Source organism: Lonchura striata, chromosome 13 (genome assembly GCF_050655825.1).
Source record: "Lonchura striata isolate lonStrDom1 chromosome 13, ASM5065582v1, whole genome shotgun sequence".
In the NCBI taxonomy this organism is placed as follows: Eukaryota; Metazoa; Chordata; class Aves; order Passeriformes; family Estrildidae; genus Lonchura; species Lonchura striata.
In genome coordinates, this window is record NC_140715.1 from 3,004,306 (window position 1) to 3,027,275 (window position 22,970).

A 22,970-nucleotide genomic window follows, 5' to 3' on the forward strand; every position below is an offset into this window, starting at 1 on the left:
TGCCCTGCTGATTGGCACACTGTGAGCTGGGCCTAAAGCTGACACTGCTCTGGAGAGATCAGCCCAGCTCATCTCCTTGCTCAGCATGCAATGCAGGGCTGGAGGGGGAAGGACAGGCAATACCCAAGCTTTATCTTATCTGAGCTAGGAGGGCACAACCGCAGCTCATCAACTCCTCTAACCCTCAGAAACAGGAGAGGATTGCAGGCATCGGCAGCAGGAGCCAATATGATTATAGATCTGAAGGCAGGAGATTTAAATATGCAATAGTAACACTGGAGGCACAGGAGATAAGGTATCAGAGATCGCAGTCAGCCAATTTAAATAGTTTTAGAAACTATTTATGTTCAGATACTCAGTTCTGAATAGTCTTAAAGGGGGAGCTTCCCCAAAGCCCTGTTGTTGGAAAGGTCTGCACTAAGCTTGCACCAAACATGTGCCAGAGGAGTTGTCAATGCTCTGTGAGCACTCCCACACTTCAGCTTCCTGTGCCAGCCACTCCCAACAGCTCCAGAACACACTAGGAACCCCCCAGATCAGAAATGCTACTGGCCACAGCTCCCAAAACAGAGCAGCATCCAGTGGAAGTTTGCTCACCAGGCACTGAGGACACGAGCTGGCCCAATTCTAACAGGTTCACTATAGGAAGCTTCTTCAGCTGTTCCCCATAAGAAAATGCTGGCTTCAGATAAAGGAAACTAAAGTCTTGTGTACCTCTATGAGGGCAGTAAGGCACATTCAAGTGCACATTTCAGTTCTACGAGGAGCTGTCATTCCATGTAGCCATTATGTGGTGTGGCTACTGTGGGAAAACAGTGCCTGTTTTTTGAGAACTTGTAAAATCCCCTCACACTGCTTTAATTCTTGGGATGCTGGGAAAGCAGCCATGACACACAGAATGTACAGCAGCACTTCCCTGGGCAGTGGAGTGAAAACAGATGTACACATCCAGAGAAATAACATTTGGGATGACTGAACAGACTGAGTGGGTGGGCAACTGGAGGACCCTCTGAGAGGAACATGGTTAATGAAGAACTGGCAACCACATGAAAGCTTTTGCTACAGGGAATTTCTGGTCATTGCTCCATGATGCAGGGAGTGAAAGTCTTCATCTGCACTCTCCTGCCAGGAGAGATCCTAACTGGATACACCGAGCAGGGAGGACAGCAGGTATGAGGGGTGTCTATGGCTCTTACTCAGGGCTGAAGAATCCCACAGTTTATTTGTGTATTTTATGGTTCCAGACCAACACCCAGACATCCAAAACCCACTACTGTATTTTCTACAGATGCCCTCAAAAATCTTCTCTGCCTCTGAACTCGGGTTTCCCCAGTAAAAGGCAGAACAGTCTCCTGAGTTCACACCCACAGTTTCTCACACTCTCCTAAAAGGTCACCAGAGCAACAGCAGCGAGGAGCTCACAAATGCTGCACAACCAACTAAATCTGGACATACAAAGGAAAGATCAAGCATTTGCCACAGCAGGAGAGACATTTGGCAGCTGAAGTAGTGCACAAATGGATTGAAAGAAAAAAAGACATTTATTGAGTAAAGTACAAACAGAAAATAGTCCAAGATGTAGAGGTATAGCCAAGCCTTGACCATGCCAGAATATATTCACTGGTGCAAAGATGCACAGTGAAAAAAATGCAATTCATGTGCATTAACAGCTGGAACATTAACTATACATCGGAAGTGTTAAGGATAATCTACTAGGAACAGGGGGTTTTTTACCATTGGATAATATACACTGTGTTCAGCTTCTTGGCTAACAATTGCATTTTTATCCTTGTGAATGTTATTGCAGAGTAAGTGGGTTTATCTTAATCCCATAAACCAAGGAGTTTCTGTTCCCTCTGAATGCACAATTCTCCTGCAGGACAAGTGAGGCAGGAAAAAGCAAAAGGAACATCCACATTTGTTACGTATGTAGGGATTTCTCCTGACGCATTAGGCCATGAAAATCCAACCCTTTGTTCTTCTCATGCTTTCCTCAAAGGGAAAAAGGAAAATCCCTCCTGACCATAGCAGAGGGAAGGCACAAGTAAATGAACTAGTGTCACCAGGGTAGAGAGGGCTTAATAATTAAGTCATGATAAATTAAGAGGGTCTGATAAGCAAAGACCCCCCAGGTCCCCTTCCAAGACTGCTCCCCAGCCCCTTTCTGTTAAAAAGCAGGAGTGCTGTGGGGCAAAGGGAAGCAAAGGAGCCAAGCCAGGGCCCCACCCCGTGGCCAGAACAGCTGAAGGGGGAGTTCTGCCCTGCTCAGAGGAGAGAGCTGCAATCTGTGCCATGCACCACAAAAACTTGGTCCCTCCTGCTCCAAAGCCTCCCTTCTCCTTGGCCAGCTTCATTTTTAAGAAATGCTTTTTGGAAAGTGCCTGTGGAATAGAGATTTCAAAGGCTGACTGAAAAAACTTCTAGGCATATAATGTTGACCAGATTCTCCCCACACACGCACATGAAATTTCTCCAGCATCATAATTAAAGCAGTACTAAACAAACCCATTTCCCTCAGAAATTATAGCCTGTAATCTTCATAAACAACCAAGTCCCAGTGCTGGCAAGGACTTAGGGCAAGAACTGACTTCTTCCCCTTTTCAAATTGTCCCAAAGCTTTAAAATTTCAATTCCAGTCCTAAAACCTGAAGTCTTCCAGAAATCAGAAGACTACAGCATGTTTATCTGATGGCCTGGCACCACATCTTTCTAAAGAATCACATCTTTTTTCTTCAGAAAAACCACATTTTTATTCTCATCTTAATTAGGTGGACTCAAGTCTCCAGGGAAACGAACTGAGGGCACTCACCATGTGCCTCAAGATAAGGAGAACATTTATTAAATAAAAGTCTTCTCAACTCATCACCAGAAATAGATACTTGTGCTAATCCTGAGGGGACAACACAACAGTTGGCCAAGCTTCACAAATAATATGGAAAAATTCCAGGGACTTGGGGTTCTGGAGTCAGCAGGATTAAACCTCCCAGCCTGGCACTGTGCCTGAGGACAGGGCCCCATGGCAATGGCCACCCTGCTCCAGCCAGGGGCTCTCCACAAACAAGGTCTCACACCAAGTCCAGTTTTCTAGGATAAACCCCCAAAGCCAAACCCAAAAAGGTTTTCCCTTTTAAAAAAGCTCCTAGAGAACCCTGGCAGTTCAACATGTGACTTGGAGATGTTTGGAGGGACTGAACTACCTCTTGTGAAATAAAACCTAATTAAATATTTGGCTTCACAGTGGAGGTGGGGAGTAACCATCTCTTTCCAAGAATTTGGTTTCTGATCAGTAAATGTCCTCTTATTTTCAAATGAAATGACTTCAGAAGTGACATTAATTTCCTAAAATGTGTTTGGCATGAAGAAAACAGACACTGGCACCACCACATTTCTGGACAGGCAAAGGAAGCTCCCTCTGTCAAACCCCTGCCTGTGTTACCTTCAGCTCCCACCGCTCTGGCTGCATGAACTTTTGACCCACAATGCAAGTAGAGCCCAAGGGAAAGAAATCAAATTTGCTGTTTATCATTCCTCATTTTTCCTTCCAATTGTTAATTCAGGTTTGGGATTATTTTTCAAATTCTGACAGAAAGCACATTCTGCTTTGAGCTCATCTCTGCCCACAACCCAATTTAGCATCAGCTGCAGTAAATTCCTAACTCTTACCCTTGGAAACAATCTAGCAGGATTTGGTCAATCTTTGTGGTAAAATACCAAATGACAAGATTTTTGTGCTACATCAAATATATTTAACTGTATCCATCTTTTGGATTTGTTTTTAACAACAGGTATGTAATTCTATACGTGCTAATATGGCTCCCTAAACTCTGACCCTCTGACAGACACAGGAAGATCTCATTAAAGATCCAGGCAAATATTTGAAGAAAAAACATTTTGGTATTCAGAGATAAAAAATTCTTCATCACATCTAAATGAAAGTCTTATTTAAGAGCTTCTACACATTGCTGTGAAACATGGAAGAATGGAGAAAGTACAAAACTGTGGAAGAGCAACAAAAACAGGAAGAGAAGGAAAAAGTTAATCTTAAAGCTAAATTTGGTTGTTATTGGTACTCGCTCTTTACATTTTGAACAGTGTTAAAAGTTTCTTTTGACAGCCCTTTAGGGAAGCAATTTGTGAAAAGTACTTTAAAGGGTGATTTATTTGAAAAATTCTAATAGACTTCTGGAAGTGGAAGAATTATTGGGCCCTTGACTATCAGCACAAACACCAACCCCACTCCAGGTCAAAGACCTGGGAAACAGGAATATTTCAGAGGGCTTGAGGGAATAGGCAAACAGGGGAAAATCTGCTGTGGCAGAAACACTCATTGCTACAATACATTTTTAAATCCTACTCTTTTCCCAGTCTTAGCTATTCAGCCTGACAATTTTTTATATTTATTATTGATATTGGGGATGAAAGAAGCACAAGGGGTTTGGGGTTTTCCTACTTGCTTCATCCTAGCAAGAAGTATTCAGTTCAGGAGCTTTGCTTCTGTGCACAGGAAAGCAAATCTACAGCAACTGAAGAACCAAACCATTAAAGAGCAGACTGGGATAATTCAAAAGCCCTCAGAACACCTTCAAGGAGTCCTTCCATCTCTAATAACAACAGTGCCTACACAAATGGTCCATTTATACAAATGAGTTTCAGAAGAATAACATTGTTACAGTAATGCCAAACGGTTTTAGTGTTCTATGCAAACATTTTCATGCTGCTTTTTGCCCATTTTCTTTATAGAACTAGGCCAGAATTGTGCAGAAAGCAAGAAAATATCACACTAAAAGCTCTTAATCCCACAGACTTCTTATCAAGTGCAACATCACTCTCATTCCCTACAGGGAAAATACATCTCCCCTCCAATAACTAAGTGGATCATTCAGTTCACAGGTAAATACCAAGTTTGGTCATATTTTGCCTAGGGTGTATTTCATACTCAGTTCTTTATCTTTAAATGTCTATAAATGATGTAGCAAGGTTTATAAAAAGGTATCTGGAAAATACATTTTGGCTTCCAGGAGAACCATTTTACAGCTGGGTTCAGAGTTGAGGATAATTTTGTTTCCTGAGTGCCAAGCAGCACAAATTGCCATTTGCCATTCCACACAGTGATTCCATTAGTTCACATCTGTCTTGAACATCAAAACACATTTCCCCACTAATGAATTTCAGACCAATAATTTCCAATTCTGAAATAAATCCATGACAGTCTGTGGTGCAACTTCAGAGCTTTGTGGTGAGTACAGCAAACAGAGCAAGACACATTTTTTCCTGCTGGCAGAACACTGCGATGATCCTGATTTATCAGAAATATTTCAAAACCACCAAGGCAAGCCCAGCTCTGTAAACCTCAAAACAAGATAAGCAAAATTTTATATCTGAAGCTTCTTTACCACTGATGCCCCAGTGGGTTCATCATCATAAAAGTGATGATTGTTCCCATCAAACCACTGGAGAGAGGAAAAATCCCCTATGAGGACCAAAGCTGTATTTATAACAGTCACTGCTTTAGAAGTGATAAGTTGCATTTTAAATAATTGGTGTTTAAGGCATGAACCTCAGATCACCTTCTAAGTGAGTGTATCACCAATATATTGAATATTGAGCAATACATGGAATTATCTTAGAGTAGTGTGTCCTAAACCTGCTATTTTATTAAAATCCATAGTCTCAGAAGAGTTCCAAAAGTCTTTAAATGCAAAAACCAATGCACCTGCTGTGCCAAGGAGCTGCTGAGGCTGTTTTTTACATCATACCAAGAGCAACAGTGAAACCCATTATCTGTCCTGCAGACAGGACAGATCAGAACACCTACCTCTATATCCTGGATTATCTTTGGGTATAAGGACCTGTAAAACGAATTGGGGGGCCCATCTGTTGGTCTGTTTTTAAACAGGTACTGATCCCTAGAAAGAAGGAGAAACACAGTTTTCAATGTAGCACAAAGAATCCAAACTTCATAGGAATGCAAAGCCTGCCCAGAACAAACCCTCAGCACATATTCTTAGGAATACCTGCAAGAATTTTTAGTATCACTATTACAACCCTTGTGACTTTGCAATTTGACAAATATTTAGAATGTGCAAGGTTAAAAAGGTAACAAGTGCTTTCCAGTTCTGATTTCCTGCTCCACAAGGTTTCATCCTTGTGCCATCCCCTTGCTCTGTACATGCCTTTGCTTAGGCACACCACTAGAGAGCATAGGGAAACAGGTTTCTGAGGCAGAACAGCTCTCCAGAAACTTGGGAAGGACAAGAAAACTCCATTGTAACAAACAGCAAGGGTTTTCTCTTTGAGAGGCTTCTGCAGCCCAAGCTGCTATTTTATACTTTAAGCAAAAACAAAACAAAACAAAAACAAAACCACCACACGAACAAAACAAAACAAAAATCCAAAACCAAACCAAACAAAAAAAAAGTCCAATTGGAAATACTTCACTTGAGAAAGAGCCCTGCAATTGTGTTGTCACTATTTTTTGTGAGCTGATGGAACTGATAGTTCTCCTCACAATATAGAAATTCCAAATTTGCACAGACTCAAGCAAGAAAAAATGGCAAGAGACATGGGAGCACAAAAGGATGGGGAGAAAGGCAGAGCCGAAAGGGGAGCTGGCAGCTTTGGCCTCCAGCCCCAGCAGAGATCAGGATCTCAGCAATCCCCATTTACTGAAAGCTTCTCTTTGGGCAGAGCTGGCTGGGAGGGATGTGTGCAGCAGGCCAGGCAGCAGGGGAGCTCAGGCACTTACCAACCCCTCCTCTCCGAGAGCCCCTTCCAGAGCGGGTCTGTGCGTACCATCCTCTCAATGAGCTTCTTCCACAGCATCCCCTCCGAGATGACTCTCTGCCACTCCTTACACACCAGCTCTGCTGCACACAAGGATCTGGCATCGAGATAGGAAAGGATGTTTTCTGCTATGTGATCTAAGCCTTGCTCTACAAAGAAATGAAGAGCAGTCAGTGAGTGCACAGAAAGAACCAAACCAGCTTTGCAAGACACTGAGAATCCAGAGCTTTGGGGCATGGCAGTAACATGAGAACGCTGCTATTGGAGAGGCACCAGTGAGTGCACACAGAGACACCAAAATATGTCCAAGGATTTATGTCTTTCCTGCCTGTTGGACCATCCTTCTGCCCTGCAGGGAGAATCAGCACAACAGGGCAGCAAAAGCAGCATGGAGAGGCCCAGGGAGGGGATTCTCCCCTGCACTCTTCTCTCCTGAAATCCCGGAGCAGGGATCACAGCTCTGGTGTTCCCAACACAAGGACATGGAACTGTTGGAGCAAGTCCAGAGAAGGCCATGGAGCTGCTACAGGGGCTAGAGCAGCTCCCCTATGGAGCCAGGCTGGGAGAGCTGGGAATGTTTAGCCTGGAGAAGGGAAGGTTGTGTGGAGACATCAGAGCCCCTGCCAGTGTCTGAAAGGGCTACAAGAAGGTTCCTCTGCATCAGGAACTGGAGTGCCAGGACAAGAGAGAATGGCTTCCCTGTCAGAAGGCAGGGTTAGATGGGATATTGGAGAGCAATTATTCCTTGTGGAAAAGTTACTGCTAAGTCTGCTCCTTATTTGAAAGGACCTGCCATTTTGCTTTCCATAAAACTCCCCTGAACCTGAGATGTTGAATAACTTAATTTTCATGAGTAACATACACTTCTTGGCCAAGCATGAAAAACATCTTTCAAACCAGGAGATGACGACCTTTTTAATTTTCCACTTTATCTCATGACAGCCCACTTTAGGCTTCAAATAGTCCTGACAAATCAAAGGAACTACTGTTATTTTTTTAGAGCATGAAGAAAGTATATTCATACAGTCCTCCACTGCACACTGAATTTCACATGGCCTTCATAAAAATGAACAGCAGCAGAAAGCAGAAACTAATACATGTGAGTCTTACTCATTTATTGATTTATTCTACATAATTTAGATAACTATAATAAGTCTAGTAGCCCTGTCCTTCGTGTCTGTGCTTTAGACCTGATACTATTATGTTAATTAGGGTAAATAGTTGACATTTCTTTTGGATGTAGCAATTTAAACCTGTGAGCTTCTGCTAGCAGTAAAAATCTCAAGAATAGATTTTATATCAGATAACATGCAGGACTAAGCTTAAGACACATTAAGGCCTGAAATAGCTGCATATCCCTATTTTACATTAAATGACAGGGATTTGTTTTAGAAAATTTCTGAAATAGGTACTAAAACCTTTCCATTTTTTGAAATAAAATGAATTTGACATCTATTGGTAGACTTTTCAAAGGAAAGTATGACACCCTTCCCTTAAGCCTCTACAGAGTCTTTGCAGTTTACAGAAAATGGTGAAAAAGAGCTGTTGTTGATTAGAGGGAGCAGCTGAAGGTTTGGTTGAGTTTCAATAATAAATTCAAACAATTAAAATTCACAAGGATTTCAAAGGTCTGTGTATAAATATCACTTTGTATGAAAATAAAACCCAAATGTGGGATGTCAACTCTCTAAATGTGATCAACATTAGATACAAAACAGTCACTTAGATCATACCACGGTTACCACTCTGTTACTGAAAACAAGGGAAGTCAGATTCCATCAACTCTTTCTCCATTTCTCCTACATTCTCACAGGTGTAAAATTCATCAGGACAGTGAGCAAAAACTACTCCTGTTTACAACAAAAGAATTCGACTTCTTCAAGGCAAGCAAAGTCATCTTTTAAAAATGCACCATCCTGAGTTGGAAGGGGCCCACAAGGATCATCAACTCCAACTCCTGGCCCTACATAGCATGACCCCAGAAATCCCTTTATATTCCTGAGAGGGGTCCTCCAGTTCTCCTTTTATGTGACTGCAGCCCAACACAGGATTGATTTCCATCAGCTAGGATTAAGTTCCTTGGTAAATTTAGACAGATGTTCTTTGCATGCCACAGCACCTTCAAGGAAGGCTGAATATGGGAACAATTCCCAGTATTTACACTGGGGACAAGTAACAGAAGTTGTAAAGATGCATTTTGGCATATACAAATGCGGTGTAAACAAGTGTCACCTTACAAAGCTCCCAAAATTTTCTTAAGCAGAAATATATAACATGAAAGATCTGTATAATTCTGTATCAGCCTTGAGGTATAAAAGCAAAGAAAGTAAAATTTTCGTTGAAGATCAGACTTGCACATGAAGGGTCTGGAGAGTCAGTCCTAGGAGGAGCAGCTGATTTGGAATTTTAGGATTTAAGCTTTTAGGTTTTGCATGTCCTCTTCCACCCTCAGTGTTCAGAACTGTCCTGGCATTCCTGGGACAAACCCACAAGCTGCTCACACACTGCAGCGTGAAGCCGTGCCAGTGGGCTGCCAGGGGTACACAAAACACACTGACCACTTAGCCAGGCTGACTTCCCACTCTGCAAACAATGTCCACACTTTCCCCTTCCCAAGAGTCATATGAATCTTGCTGCCCCCAGCAGCAAGAATCCAGAGATACAATTTCTTCCAAAAATTAATTGAAAAATAAATACAACCTTACCCCCAGATAACAACCTAGGGATTCTATATATCCACTATTGCTGCTCTGCATTTTTGTAAAAAAAAAATCATAGAGCAAGTGTAAAAACAGATTTCCTATCTGAACATATCTACACAGGCAGACACCTGTGGGTGTCAGAAGAGGTTGTGAGTAACTGAAAACAGGAATCAGGGCTGGACAACACAATAAAAATCCACAAGTGTTTTTGCTCTCAGGTCAGCAACAAGATTAGACAAACTAGATGCACTCATCTAAGCAAAAACTCAGAACAACATTAACATGTAAAAGTTCCTAAACTAAAATGTCTCTGCAGTAGCATTTGCTGTATGAAAAAGGAGTTCAGACCAAAGCTTGCACATACACAACTTCTGTGACAACTCAGTTCCAATTCCAGCACAAATTCTTTGGGATACACCAGTCCAACTGTTTTAATGTGGAACAACACTGGCATCCAGTGGCCAACTCAATTAATCACAGAAGGCATTTGGCCACCCTGCTGCCCTTCTCTGCAGCAGGGAGCAGCACTGGCTCTCCAAGGGACAACGGGAATGCAGAGGATGCTGCCAAGGGGCTGCACAGCCCAGAGCAGCCCCGTGCTCCCTGCCCCGGGTTTACCTGGCAGCGCAGTGATGAAGTCCCGCTGTAACATGGGCTTCAGGTAGGAGTTAATATGTCCATGCTGATAGTGACACATCCGGGAAATGAGGTGTTCCACAAATTCCACTTGATCTGATTCAGACCACTGGTCAAAGTATTTTATACACAAGTCTTTTTCCTTTTCGTAGTTTCCTTCCGATGGTCTTTTTCTTGAGACAATCACAGATGAAGTTCCATTACTTATCTGGGGTTGGAAAAGGAACATTACTTATATATTAGTATATCTTTAAATACTGGTATTTATATATAAAGTATAGGAACAGCTTAATAAAATCTCTCTCAAGGAAGAACATGTAAGAAGATGCAAAGAAATAATCACAACTAAATTTTAAAACACATTATTCAAGCAATTAGTTACATCAGATGAAATTCAAAGACTTTTCAAAGTCTTTCACAGACTTTGCTCCTAAATTACTTCTTACACTGAAAGTCTTGAATTCTTCCTTTACACCTCTTACCACTTAAAATATAAGGGATATACATTTGCCAGCTCAAAGCAGTGGTTTCTGGGCACATTGCAATTTGTCTCCACAAATGTTTTGCTCAGATTCTGGCAGTTAAAATAAGAATTTGAGACCCTCATGTCAGTGTTGCACTGATTGTCCATAAATAAAAACTGAGAATCAAAGGCTTGGTTTGTTTCTGCAGAGCAGCTCCTGTTAATGTTTGGGATGTGCACATGAATGAAATATAAATTTTAAGGAATTTAGAGATTTTAGAAGAGCTAAGATTTTAGTTAGAGATAAGCCTTATTAGAGTTAATTACAATAAATTAATAGGCCCTGATAAAGTTAAGAGTTTGTAGTTAACTAATAATTGATTGCTTGTCAACACAATGTTTAGTTAGCTGGGTTTATAATGAAGAATACACAAACTGACAAATAGCTTTTAGGAACATAAGACAGTCGTGGGCCTCCTCTGTTCTGAAACCAACTGAGGACAAGGAATGGGAGTTCTACCAAGAGTTCATTTGTCATATTTGCATTGAAAAGGTAGAAAGGTCACAATGAGGAAGACTTCATTTACTTCCTCATTTTGGGACCCCTCCCCATGAAAGGGACACTGACCCATTTTAAGGAGCAAACTACACATGCTGAATAGCTTTTGAAATTATTAGCCTATAAAGTGAGGAATGGGATGTACCAAAATGATGAACATGTATTTGTATTTTGGGTATTCAATACTTGTATGGATAAAAGGGCTCTGTAATCACTTGGAAGGGGAGGTGTGGATTTGGGAGCTATCCCCCACACCGCCCAGTCTCACAGTAAACATACCTTTCTAACTTTAAACTGTTAGAGAGTTTTTGTCTGTCACAGTTGGATATCGGTACTAGATCAATATCCATATTTTTTTAATAAATCATTTTGGCAACCACAGCAGGACTCTGCTCTCTCTGGCCGTGGGGCCAGTGGGGTTCCGGGACCCCTCTGGGCACCCACCAGAAATTTCTGGGAAGAGAGATCCTGTGATCCCGCTGACTACCCGGGGAAAGACCAGAACCTGTTGGAACTACGGACAAGAGGTATGTTTGTATTTGGCGAAAGGTACCTTGTTATATAAGCAGTTCATAAGACACGAGAGACGTCTCGTATCCGAGGTTTGGTAACCCGTGTCCCGGAGTGGGGACCCAGGAGTTTGGTGGTCTGTGGCTCCGAGAGGAGACGGTGGCAACAGAGGTTTAGCAATCTGTGTCTCATAGTGGAGACAGCAGCTGTGGTGCTGTGGATTTGGACTGGAGCAGGGCTGGCTCTGGTTTCAGCTTGTAAATTAAAGGTGCACTTTAGTAATCCATAATTTGGGTGGCTAGTCTGGATTTTTGGGATGTGAATAGTCCCGCTGTGACAATTTGGGTTGTGGCCTCAAGTGCTGTATGTGTGTGTATTGTAACCAGATCCGTGTTTCTTTGATAAGTTTGTGATTTCGTGTTTGGGTATTGTATTTGTTGTGGTTTGTATTGTGAGCATTATAATTGGTGTGATTTGGTGTGTGTTATTAATTTTTTGTAAGTGTTTTTAGGAGTTTTGTGAGCTTAAAGTTGTAAGAGGTTTGTGAAATTGCTGTTTGCTTTGCAGAGAAACACTGACTTTTTGGGAAAGCGGACTGATTTAAAGTATTTGCATTGTGCTTAGATTGTGTGTGAGCCTAGACAGCATGTTCTTTTGGCTGTAAAAAATTTATATGATATGTTGATGGATGAAAAGGCTTTGTGAGTTAAATTTGCTTGTTTTATAGTTAGAGGGTGAAGTGAAAAGCCTTAACTATTCCTGAGATAGTCCTGGTGATTAGGAGGTTATTTGTTTCCCGGGTAACTAGAGGGGAATCCAGCCTTTGTAGCCTCGGGATACATTTTATAACTGCCTGGAAAACCCCAAGTTTAGAGAGTATTTGTTGGTAGCTTACCACCGCTCCTCCACTTCTTGTGGAGGGATTTGTGCCGTGCTTCGGCTGAAGTTTGTGTGATTTTAACAAGACCTTATTAAAACTTTTGTTGAATGTGTTTGGGGTAGTGAAAAAACCCCTGGCTTTTTTTTTTTTGTGAGCATAAGCTATTAGCGTTTAGAGTCAGGTCCTCCCGAGAAAAGAGAAACACGGTTTTGCAGCGGTGAATACGCAGCTGAACTCTGTGTTTTGTAACATTTTTCATCAAAGGGTGAGAGAAATTTGGTCAGCAATCTGAAAAGCTTCGGAACGGGTTATAGCAGTGATTTACACAGCTTTCAGTGCAGCGTGGAGTTGTAAAATTTCTGTCGAAACTCGACTGATACTTTGCAAGATTCCCATTTGTCCTTGTTTACAGCAGGACAGGAGATACGCTTGGCTCTCAGCTGAACACCTGCTACAGTGTATGAAAAGTTGCTTACAGTTGTTAAACGAATTTTAACAGTAATATACCCAGAGCAAAACATAGCAGAGGATTTGATTTAATGGGTGATTAATAACCTGCAATTTAAGTAGAGTACTTAACAATTTAATGAGTTTTTTTTTCCCTTTTCCTTTTGTATAACAAGCTTTTCCTTAACAGCTGCTGCTCTGAACCCTTTCAGAAGGACTGCTAAACTTTTTTAGAGAAAAGAAGAAAATTATTTAACAAGTTGCTTTATCCCTTTTGTTTGCTAGCATAGCTATATGACCAGGACTGGGAGACACAGGAACCAAGAGCCTGGTTCAGGGGTATTCCCCTGCCCAAATAAAGATTGCTGTTGTAATCTGTGGATTGTGTTTCAGAATGCAGTTTGTCACGACCCATGGGTCCAAAAACGGTACAGGTGGCTAATACCTAAGACTGGAATTTTTGCTTTCTGTCGTACAAAGGAACAAGAGGCTACCCAGAAAGTTATACGAATTTTGTTGGCAACTAACTGGTCAAGAGGTCCCTGGTAGCAGTAAAATATTTGAATATTGGAAAACAGTTTCAGGAACCTTGAAGAAACCAGTGGAAATTCTTAAGAGTTGAGTGTGGCCAGCATATTTTTGTACCAGATGAATACCAGGTAAAGCTTAGAAACTGGGATAAGATCAAAAGACATTTTGAAAAAAAAAATCCTAAACATGGGGGCAAATGAGAGCAAAGAGATTCCCAGAGGAACCCCTTTAGGTGTATCTTAACACACTGGAAAGTGCTGCTGGGCTATGGTGGTAGTGAAACTAAAAGGGAACTTGTCAAATTTTTTACGCAGTGGTGGCCACTCTATAGACTGGATGAGGGGGTTGAAATGGCCAGCAAATGGTACTTTAGACTATGAGACTTTATTACAGTTAATGTTTTTCCTTAGGCGTGAACAAAAGTGGCAAGAAGTAACTTATGCTGGTATGTTTTTCAGTCTTCAAAATCACCCTGAGTGGCAAAGAGATTGTGGGATTAGGCCACCGTCTGATCCACTGGTACTGTCTCTTGGAAAGGATAATAAAGCTAACAAGGAAAAGCTCAAACGGTGTTGTAGCACATGTTCAATAAATCAAAGATACTCACACCCAAGTAAAGTGTATCCAACAGAGATCTTAAAACAAGAGACAGTAGAGGCACTTTTACCACCGCCTAGAAACCACGGAGGGGGGTAGAGGAGAGGGTGGGGGAACGAAGGAACCCTCACCAACTTTCAGCCTCCCCTAACCTATCCTCTGGTTCATCTGCACTGGGAAAAGCAGTAATTGAAGTAGGGGTTTCCCCACCAACTCCTAGATCAGGGGAACCCTCGAGGTTTTATCCACCATTGCCCAGTAGTGATAGTGAATGGGATGAATCTGAACCAAGTCCCAAGTCTTCCCCACAGGGTCCAATAGCATCAAGGACCAGAAGGCAAACCAGAATGAACCCACCCCCAAAAGCAACTGGAAAGCAAACTTTCAAAAGAGTCATACAAGCACCCTTAAGGCAAGCTATAGCCTCTGACAAGGAGCCAAGGATAATTAAGGTCCCCTTTTTTTCAATGGATTTGGTGGCTTGGGAAAAGACTGCTAAGGATTATCGAAATGACCCGACAGGCGCTGCCAAAAGGTTAAAGTTCATTTAAGGAGCATTTACCTGACTGGGCAGACATGCAGTTACTACTTGATGCTTTAACAGACACAGAGAAGCAGTTGGTTTTAAAGGTATCCAAGGACTTAGCTGAGGATGCTTGCGTATCAACACAAGAGGATATTAAAGATGTATTTCCTCTTCAGGACCTGATGTGGGATCCCAATGAACCTGATGAATTAGCACAGCTTAAGAGATATCAAGACTTTATAGTGAAAGGACTAAAACGAGCAATTCCTAAAACTATAAACTGGTCAGCTTCATATGCTGTTAAACAAGGTCCCTCTCAACACCCTCTGAATTTTTAGATCACCTGCGGGATGTAATGTGATATAACACCCTGGACCCTGAATCAGAGGAAGGAATACAACAACTAATACATTTGGTTTTAGGACAATCCACAGGCGGGAACTTCAGAAGATCCAGGGCCCAAATTGCCGAGACTTGGAGACTCTATTGGATGAAGCATGGAGAGTCTTTAGTAACCGGGAGTTAGGATATAAACAAGGGATGAAGAAATTAGTGGCAGGAAGAAGGAAAGGAGAAACGTGAGCAAGATCCACCAAGACAAGGACCACCCCGACTGGGAAAAGATCAGTGTGCATTTTGCAGGAAATTTGGACACTGGAAGAACCAGTGCCCAGAATGAAGAAGGGGTGATGAACAGAGAAAAAGCGATCGAGGGGGAGAACAGGTGGTTGCTCATGCAAGGGAGGACTGAGGAGGACCGGAGGGCCCTACCCTAGGGGACTCTCTGGTTATAGTTAAACTAGGGAATAAAGAAAAGGAAGTGGAATTTTTAGTGGACACAGGGGCAACATTTTCAGTGTTGAATAGGGCCCTAATACCTCTAACAAATTATTATGTTATGGTAAAGGGGGCTACTGGTTAATCTGAAAGAGCGTATTCTTGCAAACCATTAAAGTATAAATTGGGGAAAGCAATGGGAAAATCACTAGTTTTTATATATGCCTAATGCTCCATCTGCACTTCTGGGCAGCAATCTGCTAGAGCAGCTGGATGCAAGATAATATTTAAAAATGGAGAAATTAGCTTGGAGGTAAAGGACCAACAATATGTGGAGTTGTTAAGCCCAATGTTAATAACCAAAGAAATTGAGACTGTAAAGTGAAGAAGAGAAAAACTTCAAGAAAATAACAGATCAAATATTCCCTGGGGCATGGGCTTCTAATATACCAGGGCGAGCAAAGAATGTATTACCTATACAAATCAAGCTTAAGGAAGAGAAACGAGCAGTGAGGGTTAAACAATACCCCCTGAAGAAAGAAGACAGAGATTAGCCCAATTATAGAAATCTTTTTGCAAATAGGACTGTTAAAAGAGTGTCAATCTGATTTTAATACTCCCATTATGCCAGTAAAGAAGCCTGATGAGTCATACAGGTTAGTAAAGATCTAAGGGCTGTTAACAGAGTAACTGAAGACTTGTATCCAGTAGTTGCTAACCCTTACACCTTGTTAACTCATTTAACACCTGAACTAACCTGGTTTACAGTTTTAGATTTAAAGGATGTTTTCCTTTGCCTCCCTCTCCACAAAGCCAGCCAGAAAATTTTTACATTTGAATTGGAGAACCCCAAAACTGGATGGAGGAACCAGCTCTCACAGTGTGTATTACCACAGGGATACAAGAACTCTCCTAACTATATTTGGGGAACAGCTTGCCAAGGATTTAGAATCTTGGAAACCTCCAGCAGGAGGACAGTTGCTCCAGTACGTGGATGACCTCCTGATAGCCACCCAGACCCAGGAAACATGCGTGGAGTGGACGGTAAGCCTCCTAAACTTTTTGGGCCTGCAGGGGTATCGAGTGTCCCAGAAGAAAGCCCAGATGGTGAGGCAAACAGTCATTTACCTGGGTTATGAAGTGAGCGCTGGACAAAGGACCTTGGGCAAGCATCGCAAAGAAGCAATATGTCAGACCCCGAGACCTCAGACAGTGAAAGAACTGAGAACCTTTTAGGCATGACGGGGTGGTGCAGACTATGGATTTATAACTGTGGGTTACTTGTTAAACCTCTGTATGCGTTGATCATGGAAGGGAGCAGAAATCTTCAGTGGACAAAAGAAGCAACCCAAGCCTTTGACCAACTAAAGAAGGCCCTCATGTCAGCTCCAGCTTTAGGACTTCCAGATATGAGTAAACCATTCTTCCTGTTTTCCCACAAAAAACAAGGGGCCACCTTGGGAATACTAGCACAGAACTTAGGCCCGTACCGGAGAGCAGTGGCTTATCTCTCCAAACAGCTGGATACAGCAGCTAAGGGATGGCCAGGGTGTCCCAGAGCTGTTGCAGCAGTGGCAGTGAACATCCAAGAAGCACACAAATTCACCCTAGGTCAGAAGATGACTGTGCTAGTATCCCACACAGTGTCTGCAGTCCTTGAGGCAAAAGGCGGGCATTGGCTCTCTCCAAAGAGGTTCCTGAAGTACCAAGCTATACTAGTCGAATAGGATGATGTTGAAATTGTGGTAACTAACATTGTGAATCCAGCTTCCTTTCTCAGCAGGAGTATGGGAGAACCAGTGATCCATGACTGTCTGGAGACCATTGAGGCCACCTACTCCAGTTGCCCGGATCTGAAGGACATCCCACTCGAAGGTGCTGAGACTTGGTTTACTGATGGAAGCAGCTATGTCATCAGTGGAAAAAGGCACACGGGGTATGTGGTTACCACAAGCAGAGAGGTAACGGAGCCTGGACCCTTATCAGCAAACACCTCTGCACAGAAGGCTGAAATAATCGCCTGAACTCGAGCCTTAGAGTTGGTAAAAGGAAGAGAGATTAACATTTACACGGACTCAAGGTATGCATTCGGGGTGGTTCACGTACATGGAGCCATTTGGAAAGAGATAAAATTGTTGAATTCGCAAGGGAAGAATAGTAAACATGCACAAGAGATACTGAGACTACTAGATGCAGTGCAACTGCCTGAGAAGGTAGCCATCATGCACATCAAAGCACACCAAAAGGTGAGCTCTGAACTGGAAGAAGGGAACATACTGGCGGACAGAGAGGCAAAAGATGCAACCAAAGGTGAGGTATTTGAGGAGACAGTGGAAGCAACATTGATCCCAGATGGAAAGGTTTCTATTGAAGATAAGCCAGTGTACAATAAAAAGGATAAGAAACTTATTAAGGCAGAAAAAACAAATTATAATCAAGAAGGATGGGCTGTAACAGAGGAAGGGAGACTTGTAGTGCCTTCCTATTTGTTGTGGTCAGTAGTGCAAAAAGAACATGAAAAAACACACTGGGGAGTAGATGCCCTGTACAGCCATCTGAAAGGAAAAATTATAGCTAGGAAATTACAGGGCACAATAATACAAGTAACTCGTCAGTGTAGCCTTTGCCTCTGAAAACTAATCCTAAAAACATCCCAAGGGCTAAAGTTGGACAAATTGGGAAAGGTTGCGGACCTGGGCAGCAGTGGCAAATCGATTTCACAGAATTACCCAGGAAGGGGGGATAACCTTATCTCCTGGTATTGACTGATACCTTTTCAGGTTGACCAGAAGCTTTTTCTACTAGGACAGCTAAAGCACGAGAGGTAACCAAAGCACTGTTGCAAGAAATAATACTGAGGTTTGGAGTTCCAGCCACCATGTCCTCAGATAGAGGGCCGCATTTTATCTCCAAAATTGTGCAACAAATTAGCCATCACCTGGCGATAGACTGGGAGCTACATACCCCATATCATCCTCAATCGAGTGGCCAAGTGGAAAAGATGAATCATTTGATTAAACAACAAATTGTGAGATTGGGACAAGAGGCAAACCTACCTTGGCCCCAAGCTCTCCCATTAGCATTATTGCAAATTAGGACAAAACCAAGGACAAAAGAAAAATTGAGCCCCTTTGAAATATTATATGGGAGACCATATGCAGTTCAAGAAGGAACCATACTGACACACATAAGGGAAGAAACCCTACATAAGTATATGGTAGCCCGAAATAAACAATTGAGGGAAATTGAAAAATATGTGGCTGGAGCTCAAACCAGAGAATTAGATGGACCAGTACACGATGTACAATCTGGGGATTATGTATATGTTAAGTCTTTTGCAGAAAAAAGCCTGGAACCACAGTGGGAAGGACCCTACCAGGTGCTCCTCACTGCCTTTACTGCAATCAAGATCAAAGAACAGAAGGCCTGGATTCTTCACTCCTGAGTGAATAAAGTCCCTGAGGGAGTCTGGAAAGTGACACCAGGTGACAATGAGCTGAGGTTGAAGCTCACCCGCAACAGCGAATAAATGGACCTATAGAAATTATGGACATGATGGAGAAGGTTGTAACTATTATAGCCACTGCCATAGTTTTAACAGGAGCCAATGCAATACCACACAAGTACAACGTAACTCGAATATACCGGTGCCAAGGAAGGGCCTATGATCCCCACTCTCGTAGGGCCTTAAATGAGATTATAAAGGTTACAAATGCACGTTTGTGGGAAGGGAGAAATGTTTGGGGATGTAACTATGCATTTGTGCAGGATGGGTTCCATGAGGCTTACCAATCACCCATGAAACTCATTCGGATTAACCCTGAATGCTGTGACAAATGTTTGAGTAAATGTCCTGAATTTAGATTAAAACTAGAGGGATGTGCAATAAGAGGGTATGATCTTGACTTTAATATCACTCAAGCGTAATATCATAAGAACAGGACTAGAACTACCCCACCAACACAAAAGAAAGCTGTTACTACCCCAAGGCCAGTTATCCCAGAAATAGAAGAGCAGCCTATAGCTCCTACGATTACTAGAATTGGGCCATATACTATTAAGAAAACAGGAATCCAAAGACTGATGGTCAATCCGGAATGGTCTCTGAAGTGAGTAGAAATGGGAATACAGGTAAATGCTTCAGATATCCAGCCAGAGTGTGTCCCATTTCTCAGAAATTCTTTCATGGACTAGGCCACTTGGCTTCAAAAACGAATGTCCTCTAACTTTAGGAGTAAAAAGGATCTCACTGGGCTGCTAGGGACTGGACTAGGAGTGCTAAATACCATAGATTCAGAAGTATTGATGAATAAATTAACAACACTCAAGAATGACTTGGTTAAATTACAGCGACCTCTACAATCTTTGCTACTAGCACTGGGTGACAACCGTTGGAAGTTATCCAAAGTATCACCAGGGTGGGAGAACACCAAAGAGCAAGACCATGAATTAATAATTAATGCATTAGGCACAGCTAGCGAAAACATTTCACTAGCTCTTGGGTGTACTCAAGCACAACTATGGATGCAGTCAGTAGCGGCTGCAGTGCTCAGGGAAGGCGGGGAGGGAATATTCCCTGCTGAGCTCCGTAGAATTGTTTGGGATAGTGCATCTGATATAGAAAGGGAACTGCAAGCTTGGTGGACTTTGGTCAATTTAACTTATAACCCTATGACAAGTAAAGTAACAGCCTTTGTCTTAACAATACATAATGCATCAGTGAGCCTAATTCATCCTATAGTGCCCCTGGGATTAAACCATGAGGGGACTGTGTTATATCCTTCTGAACATAGAACATGGGCACGAGAAATTAGAGGAAAGTGGCAAACCATCAACCTAGAGCCCTGTTCTATGAGGAGGCAACTGGGGTACATATGTGAGGGGACATTAGAAAGTAATAAAGACATGTTTGGATACAGATCAAAGCATTTGCCACTTTGAAATGTATTCAGACAATGAAACAACTTTGCTTGTGTATACAGGACAAGGTTGTGTCTGTCTCAGAACAGCATGCCCCACCATAATGATAGACAACCTAAGCATGAATGAGACTCAGTTCTATCTATGTGTCTGTAACTTTGTCAAAATTGAGGGATGTGACTTCTCATATCAGGCACCTGTAGTATAACACCAGTATATAAAAGCTAATTTAATTACTGTACAAGAAATAGTGCCTGTGCCCATAGGAAAGAATTTGACTTTAATTGCTCAGTTGTTAATAAATCAGGAACTGAGAGAAATTTTGAAAGGGATTAGAGATGCAGGGAAAAAAGATTTTAATCACTATACACCATGACACAGAAACCATCAAAGAAGTTTTTAAGCTATTTGAGGAACACTTGTCTCATCACTGGTGGGATGTGCTCTTTGGGTGGTCACCAACAGCGACCAGCATACTTAATACTTTTAATTCATCCTATCATTGTGTTGCTTATTTTAGTTAGTATAAGCTTAATTTTGTTTGAGGTGGTACTTGTTTGGAATTGGAAAATGATAAGATGAATGACGGCCCTAACTTCATTATCAAAAGCATATGGTTTAGTCTTGAGAGACACTAGACATATGTCTTGGGCAGATGAAGAAAAATCTATATATTGAGTAAAAGAATTTATTCATTGCAAAGAAGTGGGGAATTAAACAAATGTTAAGGAATTTTGAGATTTTAGAAGAGCTAAGATTTTAGTTAGAGATAAGCCTTATTAGAGTTAATTACAATAAATTAATAGGCCCTGATAACGTTAAGAGTTTGTAGTTAACTAATAATTGATTGCTTGTCAACACAATGTTTAGTTAGCTGGGTTTATAATGAAGAATACACAAACTGACAAATAGCTTTTAGGAACATAAGACAGTCGTGGGCCTCCTCTGTTCTGAAACCAATTGAAGACAAGGAATGGGAGTTCTACCAAGAGTTCATTTGTCATATTTGCATTGAAAAGGTAGAAAGGTCACAATGAGGAAGACTTCATTTACTTCCTCATTTTGGGACCCCTCCCCATGAAAGGGACACCGACCCATTTTAAGGAGCAAACTACACATGCTGAATAGCTTTTGAAATTATTAGCCTACAAAGTGAGGAATGGGATGTACCAAAATGATGAACATGTATTTGTATTTTGGGTATTCAATACTTGTATGGATAAAAGGGCTCTGTAATCACTTGGAAGGGGAGGTGTGGATTTGGGAGCTATCCCACACACTGCCTAGTGTCGAATAAACATACACTTTCTAACTTTAAACTGTTAGAGAGTTTTTGTCCGTCACAGTTTGATATTGGTATTAGATCAATATCCATATTTTTTTAATAAATAATGAACAACTCATTAAAATCCTAGGAGCTTTAGCTGCACATCAGGATGGCTCAGAACACCCCGGCAGGCATCACTGATAACTACTGAGCACAGCCTCAGTGATGCCAGCTCCTCTAAGCCCCCAGAAGCCAAGTGGCTGCTGGGGAGCAATTGGCACCTCCAAAATATTCCCAAACTTCTTCAAAGCAAGTGGGTTGTGAGTCCTTGCCATGTTGAACTTTTTAAACAACAGTCACATGCTCAGAAATATAAATTAACTTTATTCCCAAGGATGCTTTGACAGAACATTGCCCTTCCAAGGTCAGCACAAACTATAAAATCTGAGCAAACCTGGCAATTTCCTGAGGATTATCCACTGGCATCATCCTTCACTCAAAGGCTGTGCTAACTTTAGGAGGATACAGCCAACGACATCCAAGGATGATTATGCAGACCTGAGATTTGGACATTTCTCAAAAGCAGGAACATACAAAATCCTGGCACATCTCCTTCTACATCCATGTTAGTCCTACCTGCCACAAGGTATTTTTCTTTGGAGACTCATCTTCATTCTGATCCTCCATTACTGACGTGTTCTAGAAAAAAAGAACAAATACTACTTCAGCTTTTTACTCTGTGACAATTTCCTGCTCTACAAGCATTACGAAAAAGCAAATCAATTGAACAGATATAATTCATTTTCCCAGTGAATGCAATACTCAAAGAATTCTGGCCACAAAACCTGAGTATTATAAATAAATTCCCCTTTTAACTGACATGTTTATCAATTCCATTTACTGTAAAGATAACTCCCCAACCCCGCTTCAATTTCCTTTGACAGGTTTTCATGCAGCCTTTCAATGCTCTTCTCACTGGGAAATAAATTCACTTTCATCCTACTCAAGCCAAAGCAATTAAACCTGTCAATGTATTCAACCAGCACTTGCTGCCAAAGTTAAATTGCATACAGCTAGGCACAAAAAAAAAAAAAAAAATCACTATACACTACTTAAATACAACAGAATATGGTTTTTTCCCATCTCCCGGAATAGGGATCATTCTCTGCAGAACATCTCTGCAATTCACTGCCCAGGCTGTGTCTACAACCCTTGGCAGTCACCCCTGCCCTTATTGCAGAATTGCTCCTTACTACTTCTTCCCTCCCCTTCCTTCACCAACAAAAGGAAGTATTTCTATAAACCTTCAGCTGCAAATGTTTCTCTGAGCTCACTTCTGTCTCCCAAAATCATTCCCTCCTTTCTGGCCCTG

The 22,970-nt window shown here is 41.8% G+C and overlaps 1 protein-coding gene across 4 annotated transcripts in view; it reads right to left on the bottom strand.

Annotated features, from left to right (window-relative positions):
• The window catches only part of FBXW11 (F-box and WD repeat domain containing 11), a 68,136-nt gene that overhangs the window by 12,121 nt on the left and 33,045 nt on the right, over nucleotides 1–22,970 (bottom strand). For all 4 annotated transcript variants that reach the window (XM_021544865.3, XM_021544866.3, XM_077786723.2 and 1 more), the window contains 4 exons: nucleotides 22,235–22,297; nucleotides 10,104–10,329; nucleotides 6,746–6,932; nucleotides 5,816–5,906 (listed from right to left, as the gene is read on the bottom strand). In XM_021544865.3, the coding sequence (XP_021400540.1) occupies nucleotides 5,816–5,906; nucleotides 6,746–6,932; nucleotides 10,104–10,329; nucleotides 22,235–22,297 (567 nt within the window). The remainder of the gene's footprint in view (nucleotides 1–5,815; nucleotides 5,907–6,745; nucleotides 6,933–10,103; nucleotides 10,330–22,234; nucleotides 22,298–22,970) is intronic.